This window comes from Erythrolamprus reginae, chromosome 3, assembly GCF_031021105.1.
Source record: "Erythrolamprus reginae isolate rEryReg1 chromosome 3, rEryReg1.hap1, whole genome shotgun sequence".
Lineage (NCBI taxonomy): Eukaryota > Metazoa > Chordata > Lepidosauria > Squamata > Dipsadidae > Erythrolamprus > Erythrolamprus reginae.
Window position 1 is genome coordinate 113,916,648 of NC_091952.1, and position 16,371 is coordinate 113,933,018.

Genomic DNA, 16,371 nt, shown 5'->3' on the forward strand with positions numbered 1-16,371 from the left:
AGGGCTTAAAAAAATAGGACACTGTGGTAAGATAAGATCATTTAAAGTCGAATTATAGCTTATGTTTGCTTCAAGGGATCAAGGAATACGTATAAGATAAACTCATTTGATTCTTATGGTAGTCTTGAGAAACAGAGCTTGGTGTATAGTAGCTGTTAAGCCATCAGACTACAAACCAGGAGACTAAGTTCTAGCATTAGCAGCTTGGTGATCTTAGGACAGTCACTCTCTCTCTCTCACCCTAGGAAGCAGGCAAGGGAAAACCATTTCTGAAAAACCTTACCAAGAAAACTGCAGAGAGTTCTCCAGGCAATCTCCCGGAGTCAACATTGACTCAAAGCACACAAACAAACAGAGTCCTTGGGAATAAGAGAGAGAGAGGGAGAGGAAAGAGGGGAGAGAAGACACACGCACACGCACATGCATACACATACACAAACACACACCTCTTAGATGACCCAAGAAGAGACGAGAGCTAGGCATCTCACAACACCTTGGAAAAAGTTTACCATGTTGTATGTGGGCATTTGCAATGCTTGGTCCACTGTTAATATGATCATAGGAATTAGGCTCATTCAATTTTGACCATGAAACCCTAACCCCCACCATGAGTATTTATATCAATATTGGATCAGAGGTGGGTTTCAGCAGGTTCTGACCAGTTCTGGAGAACCAGTAGTGGAAATTTTAAGTAGTTCAGAGAACTGATAAATACCCCCTCTGACTGGTCTCTCCCCCATCTATTCTCTGCTTCCTGAGTCCCAGTTGATTGGGACAAAATGGGGATTTTGCAGTAACCTTCCCCTGGAGCATGAGGGGAATGGAGATTCTTCTCCCACCACGCCCACCAAGCCATGGCCACAGAACCAGTAGTAATTTTTTTGGAAACCCACCAGTGTATTGGATGTGTGAATAGAGTAACTATATTAGGTAGCCTTGAACTGATTACATGGTACAAGAACCTACTGACTAAATTATTTGCTTCAACATGCACACATAGAGAGTTTGTGTTCTAACAGGGCGGAATCATTATTAGTAATTTTGAGAGTTGAGAATTAATGTGCTTTTTTTGGAATCTTGTTACTATTTAGTATAAGAAAATGTTTGTTAACGAAGATGGAAAAATAGGAACTATTGAGCGATTTATATCTGGTTCTATGGCTGGAGCAACCGCACAGACTTCTATTTATCCCATGGAGGTAGGGATTGGATAATATCATCTAATTTTAAAACAATGCCCTATTTTTTTCCTTCTTCCCTTCCTTCCTTCCTTCCTTCCTTCCTTCCTTCCTTCCTTCCTCCCTCCCTCCCTCCTTTCCTTCCTCCCTCCCCCCCTCATCTGTCAATATGGTAATCTGATATTAAACTATGTTTACTCCAAAATCATTTAAGTTAAGGAGAGTTCCATTTTAAAGCTGCTTTGGGAAGATAATAAATCAAGTATATATTGAGCATTAATCAATTAACGGTTAAAATATGTCTTCTTTTTCCATTTAAAACAGAGATTCCCAAACTTTTTTATTTCCCACACCTCTAGAATGCTTCTGATATATTCTTGCACCTCTTACAAAAATAAATAATTACATGCATATAATTTTCATATAATTACATATACACTATAATTTTGAAACTTCTAAACCTAAGTTTTTGCCCATTCTGGAATATTGTCTCAAACCCCAGGTTGGGAATCCCTGATTTAAAACATCCAAGTCTCAGGTGTCTTTATCTGTTGTGAAATGATTTAAGGCCACAATGGAATTATTAGGAACTCCACCTGAATTAGAATTGTTCACAACACATATTCACTAAGAACCATGGTCTGCATATTTAAAGGATCTAAACTGATTTGCGTCTCCCAAATTGTGCACAAAAGCTATGCATAAGCTATTTCTACAATATTTCTATTAATATACATTTTTTAATTTAAAAATTTATAATGATAAGGGTTTCAGCCAGAATGAACTGATATGAAAGGAAACAATCTAGTTTAGACTGATTTGTATATTCGTAATATTGTTTGGTCCATATAGTTGTTCTTAAATGCCTTTTTCATATCTTAACTCTCACATCTGTAAATATTTATTTATTTATTTATTAGATTTGTATGCCGCCCCTTTCTGCAGACTCGGGGCAGCTAACAACAATAGTGAAACAACATATAACAAATCTAATATATAAAATAATTTTAAAAAACCCTAATTTTTTTAAAAAACCAAACATACACACAAACATACCATGCATAAATTGTATAGGCCTAGGGGGAAGGGCATATCTCAGTTCCCCCATGCCTGACGACAGAGGTGGGTTTTAAGGAGCTTGCAAAAGGCAAGGAGGGTGGGGGCAATTCTGATCTCTGGGGGGAGTTGGTTCCAGAGGGTCAGGGCCGCCACAGAGAAGGCTCTTCCCCTGGGTCCCGCCATGACATACTGTGGGTCTATGTTAAAAATAGTTGTGACATAATATTTAATTGTATTCTTTTCTGAACTACTTCTGCTCAATGTTAATTCTTTAGGTATTAAAAACAAGACTGGCAGTTGGTAAAACAGGACAATATTCTGGGATGTTTGACTGTGCTAAGAAGATTTTAAAAACGGAAGGGGTGAAAGCCTTTTACAAAGGTTATATTCCTAATATTTTGGGAATAATTCCATATGCTGGTATTGATCTGGCTATTTATGAGGTGAGTTGATTTATTCTATCATAATGTATGGATAAAGAATTTGATACAACTTGGAACAGAGACTCAACATTTCTGTTCTTTGATGCCACTGGTCACATATACCATACACCAATTTATACGGGCAGATCAGTTTTCATGACTTGCCCTTAAAAAATTAAGGTAGGTCAGGGGTCTTCAAACTTGGTAACTTTAAGACTTGTGGACTTCAACCATCTGGTTGGAGAATTCTGGGAGTTGAAGTCCACAAGTCTTAAAGTTGCCAAACTGAGGTAGGTAATATATTTAGGGAAACTGTGAGCTTAATTCTGAAGCTTTTTTAACTTAGCTGTGAAGATGCTGTTAAATCTTGAAAGTTGAGTCAAACCTTATCTTCCATTACAAATATAGAACGCAATTTTAGGAGCCACCTCTGGAGCATGTGTGACACGGTTGTTACACAAGCTGCACTGGCTGTTAGTTTGCTTCTGGGTCTCATTCAAAATGTTTGGCCATTATCTTTGAAGCCCTTTATGGCATGGGTCCAGAACAGTGAAGGGCCGCACTTACCTTTGTATGCCGGGATGCCTCCGGGTGGGCGGCGGGCTGGCAGTGGTCTTGTGTGTATGGGCAGTGGTCCACATGCGCAGAAGCAAAAAAAGGCAAAAAGCACTGAAATCTCACGGTCATGCATATCCTCGAGCGAGATTTCACTTCCTGAGTGTGCACAGGAAGCAAATCTCACACCGGATGCGTGCGCCCGACTGCCAGTCAGCTGGAACTGCACTTACAGCTCCATTTCCACTACCCCAATGGCATGCCCCCCGTCCAGGCAGCAGTCCTTCACTGGTCCCACGTATCTGAGGTACCATCTCATTCCAATGGGACTAATCTGCTCCACTTGTTCCACTGGAAGGTATCTCCTCTGGACCCCATCAACCAAAATATTTCAACTGATGAGGTCCAGAAGAATAGCCTTTTCTGCTTTGGCTCTCACCTGGAATATTCTTCCATCAAAGATGAGGTCTACTGCCACACACTCCTGGCTCTCCAGAATAGCCTAAAAATGTGGCTCTGCCACTTGGCCTGGAATGCCAACAGTGACCCACTATACTGGGGGTGACTGACATGATAGAGAAGAACCTAAGCCACTCATCATCTTAGTTTTTAATGTTTAACTTCTCTATTTAATTTTAATTGGTTTTACTTTTAGTACTTTTCAACTTTTTATTATACAGTGTTCCCTCGATTTTCGCGGGTTTGAACTTCGCAAAACGTCTATACCACGGTTTTTCAAAAATATTAATTAAAAAATACTTCGCGGTTTCCCCCCCTATACCACAGTTTTTCCCGCCTGATGACATCATATGTCATTGCCAAACTTTCGTCTGCCTTTAAAAAACATTTTTTAAAATAAACTTTAATAAATAAACATGGTGAGTAATAATCTAAATGGTTGCTAAGGGAATGGGAAATTGTAATTTAGGGGTTTAAAGTGTTAAGGGAAGGCTTGGGATACTGTTCATAGCCAAAAATAGTGTATTTACTTCCGTATCTCTACTTCGCGGAAATTCGACTTTCCCGGGCGATCTCAGAACGCATCCCCCGCGAAAATCGAGGGAACACTGTATTCTAAGTTGCCCAGAGTTGCTGCATTGGTGAGGTGGACGACACAGACATTTAATAAATAAATAGTCATTTTATGCTAGAATGGCTACTCCTTTAAGTGATTACGGTTTCATTAGTTATCTTTCATTACTTATCTTTTTAAATTCCCATATTCTGCTAAGCCACTTTTAACCATGATTTGTTGATCATTGGCTAAATGATATTGGGCTAAAACAAAATGTAGCTTAGGACACTAAACCAAATCATTGAGCCATATTATAACTTGCACTGAGGAAATTGGAGGAAAGGAACTACGTTAATGAAATAATGTCGAATGGTAATAGGAACATGGTTTCTTCTCCACATAATTTACTCTACAGTAGCTTAATGAGTACTTAACAAACCAATCACAAATTGAATCCTTGTATGCTGCAGTTAAGCATGACCATCTCTGAGACGATTCAATTTTGGGTTTACAGGAATACAAATAGTCCTTGACTTATGGCCACAATAGAGACATTTTCATCATACATTGGTGTAGTCATAAAGTGAGATGATACATGACTACGCCAATTATATTGTTGTAAGCTGCCCTGAGTACTTTGGGATTCGGCAGCATAGAAGTCAAATAAAATACATGAAACAATGTATGATGACAATTCCTATTGCAGACGTTAATTGAGAATCATGTGTTAAACAAATACTCATCCCAAACCAAGCCATTCTGGATTTGGTCCATCCCAACCCTCAGCTTCAGCAAATAAGGAACTGCATCTACTCCTCTCCACTCACTTGCCCGCCCACCCATCTCTGTTCTTTGGGACACCTTGCACCCTGCCTTGCGTGGTATTGTGGCTGCTGGCCACCCCACTGGGAAACCTCAGTAAGCGTCAACAAGTATTCAATTGTTAATCTGACATTTTTCCTGAGCTCTATGCTTCTCCCCCGCCCACCCCAGCAAGCAAACCAGTAAACATTCCTTTGCTCTCCAACAAGCACTAGCAAACATTCATTCATCCATCCAGTGTGATGGAATCAATAGCTGAAAGGAAGAGCTCCCTGATGTGGGGGAATTAAGAGATGTGCCAGTCTGGACTCTAGATTCCCATATGAGGGAATCGACTTAAATCGATATCTGACTTTCCTGGTGGGAAAGCAGGAAATTCGGTCAGTTTCTAGTGCTGGGGTCTCCTAACACCCGGGCAGCAGCCCACTATCGGGCCGTGGCCTATTTGGAATTGGCCTGCGTGAGTGGGCTGACTGGAGTGCGCATGTGCAGCTCAGCTTGTGCGATTGGCAGACTGGCAGGCACTTGAGCATGCGCACCAGCCTGCCACTCACAATGGCCCATCATTCATGCAAGGGAAGACATGCACACCTGCCCGCCACTTAGGCAACCCAGTTCCCCCCCCCCAGGTGGGCCACCAAGCCACAAGGATTGGGGGCTGCTTTTCTAGTGTATGGAATCAATGGAATCGACAATGGAATCAACAATAAAGGAATATTTTGACCTCTTGAATTCTTGTGCCGCTTAGATTGGTTTTCACCTGACAATCAGCTGCCTAGTTCTCTCCTACTTCCTTGCACCAAGCTATCATCTTTTGCACCCAGCTCCTTGCTGCCTTTGCTGTTTCCTTTTCAGATCCAGCTTCTCTGGCACATGTTTTTTAGACATGGCCAAAGCTGCATTTTCCTCTCCCATTCCCCAAAAGATTAAAGTTGCATTGACTTTGGAAAGTAATCTGTCGACTGCCAGCAGTTCGATCGTGGCTGGCTCAAGGTTGATTCCGTATTCCATCCTTCTGAGGTCAGTAAAATGAGGACCCAGATTATTGGGGTCAACATCCTGACTGTGTAAACCACTGTGAAGTAGTAAATACTGTAAATCTTAAGTACTGTTACTATTGCTAATTTTTTTAAAAAAAAATCCTTTGATATAAAAGAGCAATGGCACTGTAATTAAAAGAAATTTTTCTGAATTGAGGGGATAAGAGAAAAATATTTGTGTGAATGGAAAAGAGAAATTCAGAAAAGTGTTGAATGTTTAATGTAACTCAGAATAACAGCTTATTATTTGAAAATGAACAATTAACACAGCTGTTTTTTTGAATTTTTTACCTAGCTCCACAGCTGCTATAGTTTACAGTCATTTCTGATAATGGCTGTAGGTTAATAATCTTTATGTAGTTAAACATGTTTCATACTGAAATAATTTCCACCTCTACTATGCAGCATATGCTATCTGTCAGCCATGTATTGTGTTCCTTGCAATTAGCTGAGATCAGGGGAGGGTTCCTCTCTGTTCGGACTGGTTCGGGTGAACTGGTAGCGACCTGCTGATGATGTCATGATAATGTCACAAACTTGGTTTGGTCAGTGCTGGTTCATATGTGCTGCCATCTTAAAAAAAATAATTTTTGAATTTTTTTTCTGAATTTTTGAATTTTTTTTTCCTTCTGAGCATGCACAAAACCCAAGTTTCTGGCACTGTGCACGTGGTCGCCATCTTGTTTTGGCTTAAATTTGTTTTGGGGGGGCGATTTTGACGCTGCATGTGTGCATGAAGCTCGCCCGTGTTTGAAGCGCACTCGTGAGGTGTGGGAGGAGTTTGTAATGCATATCAATTTCTTAACAACCTTCATTTTTATACCAGCCAACGCTTGGCATTTGGTTGCATAGGTTATATCCAAAGCTTTTATTCAGAGATGACAGTTTGAAGGAGGACTCCCTGGTAGTCATGATTATGCAAAGCCCATTTTCCTTTTGGGACAAATAGATTCTGTAAACAACAACAGCTTTCTGACATTTAATTAGGCCCAGCCATGGAGGGGCTGGAAGGACTTAAACTTGTTTATGAAGGAGGAAGACAGATGAGTGTGCTGATAGGAATTATGATAGGGTTCTTGTAGTAAAGTGCTAGTCAAGAGGCACACTTAAAACCCCTTCCATCCCGATTTGCAGGTTTTTGTAATATATTGATTTAAAGTGCTCGAACGCTTCAGAACCCTGTGGGGAAAATAAATATGTAAGTAATATGAATGTAAATCATTTGAGGTGAACTTTTTCAAATTACTTTCTGTTCTCTCCTAAGACTGTCATCTCCCCATCAGTCCTGGAGTATGGCCGAAGTCAGGGGGAGGGGAGTAATAAATCCTGTCCTTATTACGACATAGCTAGCTCCACTGTAGCCAAGGGAAAGTTGTTTATCTCTCCCAAATAGAATCTCCTGTCCATCCAAGCCACTTAAACGCAGAAGTGAAAAGAAGAATGTATTCAGTAAGACCTTGGCTTACAAGGCATATGAGCCTGTCTTTCTCTCCACCCATCCCTTAACCTTCCTCAAGTTGGCATACCCCAAAATTGAAAGCAGAGAATGTCTACAATGGCCGGGTTCTGGAACCTGTAGTATCAAAATAGCTGAAGAATGCAGTGTCTCTAAGTATGTTTCACAGGGCATCATTATATTCTATGAAAAACTTGCATGTGAGTTGTGAGATTTTTATTTAAGTACTTCAGTCTTGCATTCACTTCTCCATACAACCTGATCAGCCATGTGGCCTTTTCACAACCTCAGTGACTAGTCATGCCCATCTCAGGGTACCATCTTGGACTGTTCGGTTCCCCAGCCAAGATCTCCTGGCCCCTGTTGAGTTATTGAGTTGTGTTCTCAGCTGGTGGCTGGCAGTGGAAGCCTAAATCCTGAGCTTCCTCTGGTTCTTCTGCTACAAGCCAACCTGAGGTGGTGTCCTCCAGTTATAATTCCAACAGACACGTCACCCTACCAGAGAGACTGTGACAATGAGGGGAAAGAAGATAAGAACTCTGCTTGTAGAATTAAATGTTTCTGCACTACAGCCCAGACTCAAATCATCCATATGAAAAATGGCATTACAATATAGTGGCCACCTTTCCAGTCAGTTGTTGTCTATATTGCATGGGCAGTCGTGTGTGAGGAAAGAAGAGCTGAGGTGGCGCAGTGGGTAGAGTGCTGTACTGCAGGCCACTAAAGCTGACTGCTATATCTGTAGGTTAGCAGTTCAAATATCATCACCGGTTCAAGGTTGACTCCGCCTTCCATCCTTCTGAGGTGGGTAAAATGAGGACACGGATTGTGGGGGCAATATGCTGGCGCTGTTAAACAGTGCTATTGCTAATATGTTGTAAGCCATCCTCAGTCTAAGGAGAAGGGCGGCATAAAAAAATTGAATGAATGAATGAATGAATGAATGAATAAATGAATAAATAATACAAGCTCAAATATAGAATGTCATCTAGGGCAGGACTGAAGCTTCTGAAGTTCAGAAGAAGCTTCCAAGATAGAGGAGTAAAACGTCTTCAAGCAAAAACAAAGTCCAACTGCCTTTTGAAAAAGCACCTTTGGGACAAGAAAGTAGAGATTTCTTTTAATAAGCCTCATCCCAGACACTGATGAAATATACCATACAGATAGTCCTGGACTTCATTCAGTAACTCTTCAAAGTTACAGCATCATTGAAAAAAAGGGACTTATGACAATTTTATTTACAACTGTCGCTGCATCCCTATGGTCATGTGATCAAAATTCAGATGCTTGACAACCGACTCATATTTATGACTGTCGCAGTCTCCCAGGATTATGGGATCACCTTTTGTGACCTTCTGACAAGCAAAATTGAACAACTGCAATAATTCACTTAACAAGTGTGGCACAGAAAGGTCATAAAATCGGGCAAAACTCGCTTAACAAACGTCTCACTTTGTAACAAACGTTAGGCTCAATTGAGGTCATTAGTCGAAGACTGCCTCATAAATTCCACTCCCAGGTGTAAATGTATTAAAATGTATGAAAAGATAACACCTTCAGTTTAAGGATAAATAAAATGTATTGCTGAATAAGGTTTTTTCCCTGTGTTTTCTATTATTTTGAGAGAAATAATAGAAATATTTGGTTCTGAGGTATTGAAACACTTCATAAATTTCAGTATTTTTTCAAAGTTATTTTCACAGTTATTTTTCTAAGACTTGGGCAGACAATTGAAAACTGAGAATAAAAATCCTATGCCAGTTCCAAATTACAAGCTGGCACTTTTCATACCAATTATGTTTGTGGGAAAAGATGGAGAATTAGTATAATGAACTATCACAAAGACAGTTGTCAGCTGGAAGTTGCTATTTCATTTCCATCGTAACCTCCTTAGGCAGCCCTTGAGCTGCAATGTAATATAGATGAAGTGGTTAGCATAATACATATGTGAACCAGCTGATGAATGTCACTCAGTGTCCATGTTTATAAGGGTACTTGGGAGATGACGGGAAAACAAGCATTTGTCTCAAATGGAAAAAAAAGAGGAAAAAAATCACAAGTATGTGATCAGCATTTTAGCTTGTTCAATATGTTTTCAAAGGCTACTCTTATTCCATTTTCACAAGGCCATTAAAATGTAGCCTCATCCTTTAATAGTTTAAAATTATATATGAACTAACAATATGAATATGTTCCTGACAGGCATTGAAGAAGATGTGGTTAGAAAAATATGCCACAGATTCTGCCAACCCTGGTGTATTGGTATTACTTGGATGTGGTACTTTATCCAGTACTTGTGGCCAGTTGGCCAGTTATCCACTGGCCCTTATCCGAACTCGAATGCAAGCTCAAGGTAAATACTGAGTTTATGCTACTGTGCCTAAGTGGAAGAGATAATTTAACGGGTGAATATATAAGGCTACAACTGATCGTTTAAATTTTGGCTACCTTTCCCTTTTTTTCTTGGAATTTATGCATCTGGTCTCAAGCCATCACCTTCTTTGTTATAATTGCATTAGCTTTTAAAGTCTGCCCAAGATTCCATCAGTGAAAATGAAGTGGCAAACCTTTGTACCGTGTTTCCCTGAAAATAAGCCCTCCCTGAAAATATTTAAACACATGCGCAAGTGGTCCCCGCCATTTCCTCTGGCTAGGGTTAGGGAGACAGAGCTGGAAATAAGGTAAGATGGCAAGAGGAGCCCCATTTTGCTCTTATGCACTCCAAAATTATAAGACCTCCCCTAAAATAATGCTAAGCGCTTGTTTTGGGGTTCAAAAAATATAACACGGTCTTATTTTCGGGGAAACATGGTAGGGAGTGAATAGTGAAAGCCTACCAAACTTTTTACTACCACACTGTGGGCATGGTTTATGCAGGATGTCCTGAATTTTCTTTCAACATCTTTCAGTGCAAATTGGGTGCTAACCCACTGCGTTCCTCCCATCTGGGCAGTAGCCCACCCCTGAGAGTGAACCTCTTAGGATTAATAGTGGTAGACTAAGATCTACCCTGAGAACAGGTAACCTTTGTAGAAAAATAACATTTTGGGAGAATACCAAAGGTGCTTTTTCAAAAGGCAATGAGACTTCCTTTGTTTTGCTTGAAGACGTTTCACTTATCATTCAAGCAGCTTCTTCAGTTCTCAGAAGCAAAACATCTTCAAGGAAAACGAAGTCTAGTTGCTTTTTCAAAAAGCACCTTTTGAACAACCATGACCTGGATGACTGAGAATCTCCATAGACATTTTGAGAAAACACATGTTACTCATAATGCTCTCTAGTACATAGATTTATTTCAACTTTATTTACATGGAGACAGAGCTGATAATGGGAAAATTCATCTAAAGTGACGGAATTGAAGAGACACAGATTTTCTACTTCGGTCAAAATTAAATTTGCCAAATTGTATCAGCAATGATAAATAACTTTGCTGACTTGTAGAAATCTGATCATGATAAAAGACCGTTCTGGAACAAGACTTTGTTTTATCCTTTTTTAACTCATAGGACCTATTTTTTACTTTGTATATTTTTGGGGGAACAAATATGGCTCTTACAAGAGGTAAGAAATTTTTGAACCTATTCTTTTCTATTTTGGAGGCGGCAAAGGGACAACATTTTAACTGTCACAGAAACTTAAGATACCCACTTCATCACATTCCCTTGCGCAAAACAAAGGGGTCTGAATAGTCTAGTCTCAGTCATTCTTCAGGAACCTTGGGATTATAAATGACGTACACAAAAGATCCTGCATGGAGACTATAGGGCTGAATAGAACACAAATACAGGAGAAATATGTTTGTGGGTATGCATGCAAATATTACTGTTTTGTAAACATAATATAGAGAGAAATAATGTATTTCCTGAAAGGGAAGCACAGCTAAGTATGTATGTCAGATTTCTTCTATTTATTAAGACAGTTGAATAATATGTCTTTTTTTTCCTTTTTAATTTTCTGTAGCAATGGTAGAAAATGGCCCTCAGCTAAACATGGTTGGCCTTTTCCAAAAAATTATTGCCAAAGAAGGAGTCTTTGGACTATACAGAGGCATAGCCCCAAACTTCATGAAGGTCCTTCCAGCTGTCAGCATCAGTTATGTGGTGTATGAAAAGATGAAGGAAAACTTGGGAATAGCATAAAAGAAAATGATGCCGCAGGAGAGACTCTCAAGGAATATTAACCCAGATGAAATCCTCTTGGAGGCTAAATTCATGTTTACAGTTTGCTACAGTTCCTCTATGCAAAAATTCTGATAGTCTTAACTTTATGAAGTTCTGATGGAGTAAAATATGAATGTATTTGATGAAAACAGCTAGGTAATGAGAAAATTGTCGAGAAATATTTCATTGCTTATGTAGTTGCGTGTTGGAAAAGTTTGAGGATGTCATAATTATTTCCTTAACTTAGATATTATTGGATTAAAACTATGCAAGCACTCTGTTATGACAATTTGCAATTGGTTGTCTAGTGGCAATTTCTGAGCATTCTGAACATCCCATATTATTTTACAGGAATCTTTTGCAATAATAATTCTATTCTTTTTTTGTTAAACTTCTTTTATAAACAACAAACAAACCACCACTACCCCTCAGAAAAATGATTCAGAAAGTCAGAAAACGTCCCATTGAAATTCCTGATACATTTATTTGTTCAAGTCCCCTTATAAGAAATTAAAAGAAATGAAGTGAATGTATTTGCACATTTATTAGTCATTTATACAAAATATGCCTAGGTGGGATCTGGTTTTCCAAACATTAAAAATTGATGAGGATAGGAATCAATCTCGACACATACGGAACTGACATATTAATCAAAATGAAAGTTATTACTTTTACAAAATATTATAATAATTGATACTGTTTGTGTGCTTATTCCACATCCTATTCCTAATTTATATGAGTGGAATTAATCAAGGCATGTTTTTAATTTAACCAGTATTCCTATCCTTTAGACCAGTGTCTCCCACCCTTGGCAACTTTAATATATTTGTTCTTCAACTCCCAGAATTCCCCAGCCAGCAAATGCTGGCTGGGGAATTCTGGAAGTTGAAGTCCAGATATCTTCAAGTCCCCAAGATTGGGAGACACTGCTTTAGACAATTATCTAATCGGTTAAAATGTTTCTTAAGTTTCTTTTTGCTTCCTCCCATCTTCCACAGTTGCTTATCAAATTGCATGCTTTTCAGTGCTAATGAGTTCCTTAGCTGGGCTTGCTTTCTCTTCCAAGGAAGAAAATTATTATCTTTTCATTTACTATCCAAAGGAAGGGAATAAAGAATGTTCTTGCATTTTCCTTCTAACTTAAATTCCTTTCTCTCACTAACACCTGAGCCATCTTTTCCTTAAGTACCCTGCAGTGATACTTAATCCAGGTCTCAATCTTGATCCAGGTCTGTTACATGGTTTTCTTTTCTTACTCTGGTTTGATTTCTTTTTAGACAGCCTCTCCTCCCAGCTGCTTCCCTTGTTCTCAATTCATGGAAGATGTCCTCTCCATTGTTCTCCTCTGCTTTGCAGCTTTGGGTTCCCTAGGTACCAGCTGTTCCTTGTTTGGCCCTCTGCTTGTTCACTCTTCTTTTTCACCGTCAGCATATCCAGGTATTGGATTGCCTACCAGTACAGATAAGGATGTTGCACCGGAAGTAAAAGTTGAGCTGCGTGCGCAGCTTCTGGTCTCTGCTGCATGCGTGTCCCAGCGTGTTTTTGCTTCTGTGCATGCACAGGAAGCAAAATTTCATGAGTGAACACATGCACGTGTGAGATTTCAGTGATTTTTTTTGCTTCTGCGCATAAGCAAAAAAATAGCCAAAATCTCATCTGTGTGCATGTCACCTCGTGAGAGCTTGATTCCTGCGCATGCGCAGAAACAGAACCACATTGGGACATGCTTATGCGCATGCCAGAGACCTGAAGCTGCACATGCAGTGGACCAGTAGTGGCGGTAAGTGCAATCTGCCCCGATCCAGACTGTGAAAGAACTAGCTATCTATTACCTATCTTCTCTAGGTTTACCTTGTCTGCAAAAAAGAAATGCGTGAGATTGCAGGTGCTTCAAGGAGCTTTGGATTTTTGTCATTGCGGGTGTGGTTTAAGCCTTACATCTGACTGTCAGACCACAAAATAAAAATACTCCTTTAATCTTACATTGAGAAAAACAGTAGGTATTTTGGTATCATGGCAGGCTCATTCTTGGCACACTTGGCCTAGGTCCTGCTTGAAACAGCTGGAAGTTTCACTTGATGTTGTGGGACTTAACTAATTTGACTGACTTTGGCAAGAAATGTTCTGGCCAGATTGCATCAGCCATTCATAAATGTCAATTACAATCACATCACATCTTAAATGCCTCTGTGGGTTGCTTTCCAGGTAATATGTTGGTACAACAAATTAAAGCTGTTCTTGTGCTTGGTTAATAAAGATAAGAGTCGGTTAGGAAAATCTTATTGCGTCTTTCACATATCTGCTGAGAACATTTTGAAAGTCTTGCTTTAAACTGATCATTTGTTTTATATGCGAGTTATATATGCAATTTGGAAATGAAGTTAGAATGGCATAATTCGTTTAATTAAACAGGAGCCATTAATTTGCCTTATGGCTTGCTTGGTGTTTTTTTTTTTTTGCAGGTCAGAGATGATTTCCTTGATGGAGAGCTGTATTTCTTTAATAGCATTATAGAGATTATTTATTGATAGTTAGGAAGATTCACAAATCATCTTTGCTCCCCAACTCAAGATAGATATCAATATACCGAAATGTTCAGTTTGTTTTATAAAACAACCATATCAAATTATATCATAATATCCACATAATAAAATAAAATCAACTGAAATTATATGAACTAAGTAGCAATAAAGAATATTGCTGTTAAGTTATTAAATTTAGTAAAATGATTGTAAGTAACTGAAAATCAAACCACCAGAGGCAACCAAAAGTTGTATTCAAAAATCATGTCCAGCCTTTACTAATATCCACTTCTCAAGTATATTTCAATTATCTTTGAAATGAAAGGCAGAAATTGCTTGTGTGTTAAATGATTGTTTGCACAGTCCAATAAAGTAGGTTCACTTTAATTACAGGTGTAACCACATAATAAAGTCATATTGTCTTCTTGGGATTGCTTGTTTCTTTGAAACCTGGCTGGTCTTTTTAACTGATCTTTAAGAGTGGTTCAGAGAACAGCTTGAATAAATGATTGTTGTTCTTTGGATTTCTTACCCTACTATCTGGAAATCTATTACCCAGCTATCTTAAATAGAACTCTGAAATATGCAGAATGATCATTTGGGAGGGTATTGGATGATATAACTTTTATGCTGTGACCCCTGTATTGCTATTATTAAAAAATTATGTGATCATGTCAACCGGTCTGCTGTAGCTATTGAGTACAGATGAATGTTGATTTGATGTGGCCATAACTGTTTGGGAGAATCTAATGTTTAATATCCAAACAATTCACTTTATAAAAGAGTAAAATCATAATCCTTGTTTGCACTGGAAACATTCAAACCAGTGCCTTCAGCAAATACTCCTTAATAATTATTTTAAAACCATCATGGTTTTAAAATAAGGCATGACCACCTCCCAATCCTCTATTAATGCTGAGGTGCTAAGATAAATGGCAGTGGTATCTGGTGCATCATGTTCAACACTTTTGAATGACAGCTTTTTCACACTGCCTCTTGTCATATAGAAAACCATACTTGATTTAAAGACAAAGAGTTGTTCCAAAACATACAATATATAAAAAGTCATATATTTTTACGTATATTGCTTATGATTTTAGAAAAATGTGTATTTGAAAAATAGAGTTGAAAAATGACATAAGTACATGAATCAGATTAATGTTGTTTTCTTGTATAAGTGCTCTTATTAGAGTATTGATTTAGGTGATTTTGTTAATTTTTGGGAGATGATGTCAGCATGAGTAAGATTTATTTTATCTTGTCCCTGAACATGGTTAAGTTCTAATTATTGTATATTTCATCTGTCCCTTGCTGAAAGAAATGCTGATACTTTGAAAACTGTTTATAATAAATGGGTTTTATAGCAGAGTTGTATGTTCTTTTTGTAAATTGTTGGATCATTCAATATTTTATTAACATTGTGTCTGGTGGAACACAATATTTTGGGTAGTGTATTAGTTTCTCATTCAAGGAACTGAACAAACCCACGGCTGCTGGCCTGTGCTTTCAGTTGCATTTGGCAATTTCAATTTCTTTCAACAACATTTGGTACCTACCTCTCTTTCTCTAGAGAAGTTCTGGGAAGTTAGCCTACCTTCCACTTCTGCAATAGTAACTATCACTTATTCTCCAGGTGACAGAGAACATGAGAAGCACTCAAGAGAAGGTAAACAGGAAGAGGAAGTAGAAAGTGAAAAGAGAGTAGAAGAGAGGAGAGAGAAGGAGTGGAAGAAAGAGGAGTGAGAGAAAATGGAGGAAAAAAGGAGAGAAGGAATAAGAAAGTAGGAAGAGGAGAGAAAGGTAGAGGAGGGAAGTGCAAAAGACAGACTGAAGAAATGAAATGGAAAAATGGTGCAAAGCAGGATACTGGTTTATGATTGATTGATTTAAAATGTATGTACAGTGGTACCTCTACTTAAGAACGCCTCTACTTAAGAACTTCTAGATAAGAACTCGATGTTCAAGGTTTTTTTGCTTCTTCTTAAGAACCATTTTCTACTTAAGAACCTGAGCCCGGAAAAATTTCCCAGGAAATTTGAGAGCGGCATGAAGGCCTGGCCAGTTTCCTGCCATTTACCCTTTAATCCCAGCTATCTGTGCTGCCAGAGGAGCCTTCCAATGGCGCTTTGGCAGTCCAGAGCG

At 38.8% G+C, this 16,371-nt stretch overlaps 1 protein-coding gene across 1 annotated transcript in view; it reads left to right on the forward strand.

Annotated features, from left to right (window-relative positions):
- SLC25A24 (solute carrier family 25 member 24) overlaps positions 1–15,595 on the forward strand; it is a 40,441-nt gene extending 24,846 nt beyond the window's left edge. The window contains exons 7-10 of the mRNA XM_070746425.1: positions 1,092–1,199; positions 2,513–2,680; positions 9,750–9,900; positions 11,508–15,595. Of these exons, the coding sequence (XP_070602526.1) occupies positions 1,092–1,199; positions 2,513–2,680; positions 9,750–9,900; positions 11,508–11,686 (606 nt within the window). The 3' untranslated portion in view covers positions 11,687–15,595. The remainder of the gene's footprint in view (positions 1–1,091; positions 1,200–2,512; positions 2,681–9,749; positions 9,901–11,507) is intronic.
- The last annotated feature ends 776 nt before the right edge of the window (positions 15,596–16,371 follow it).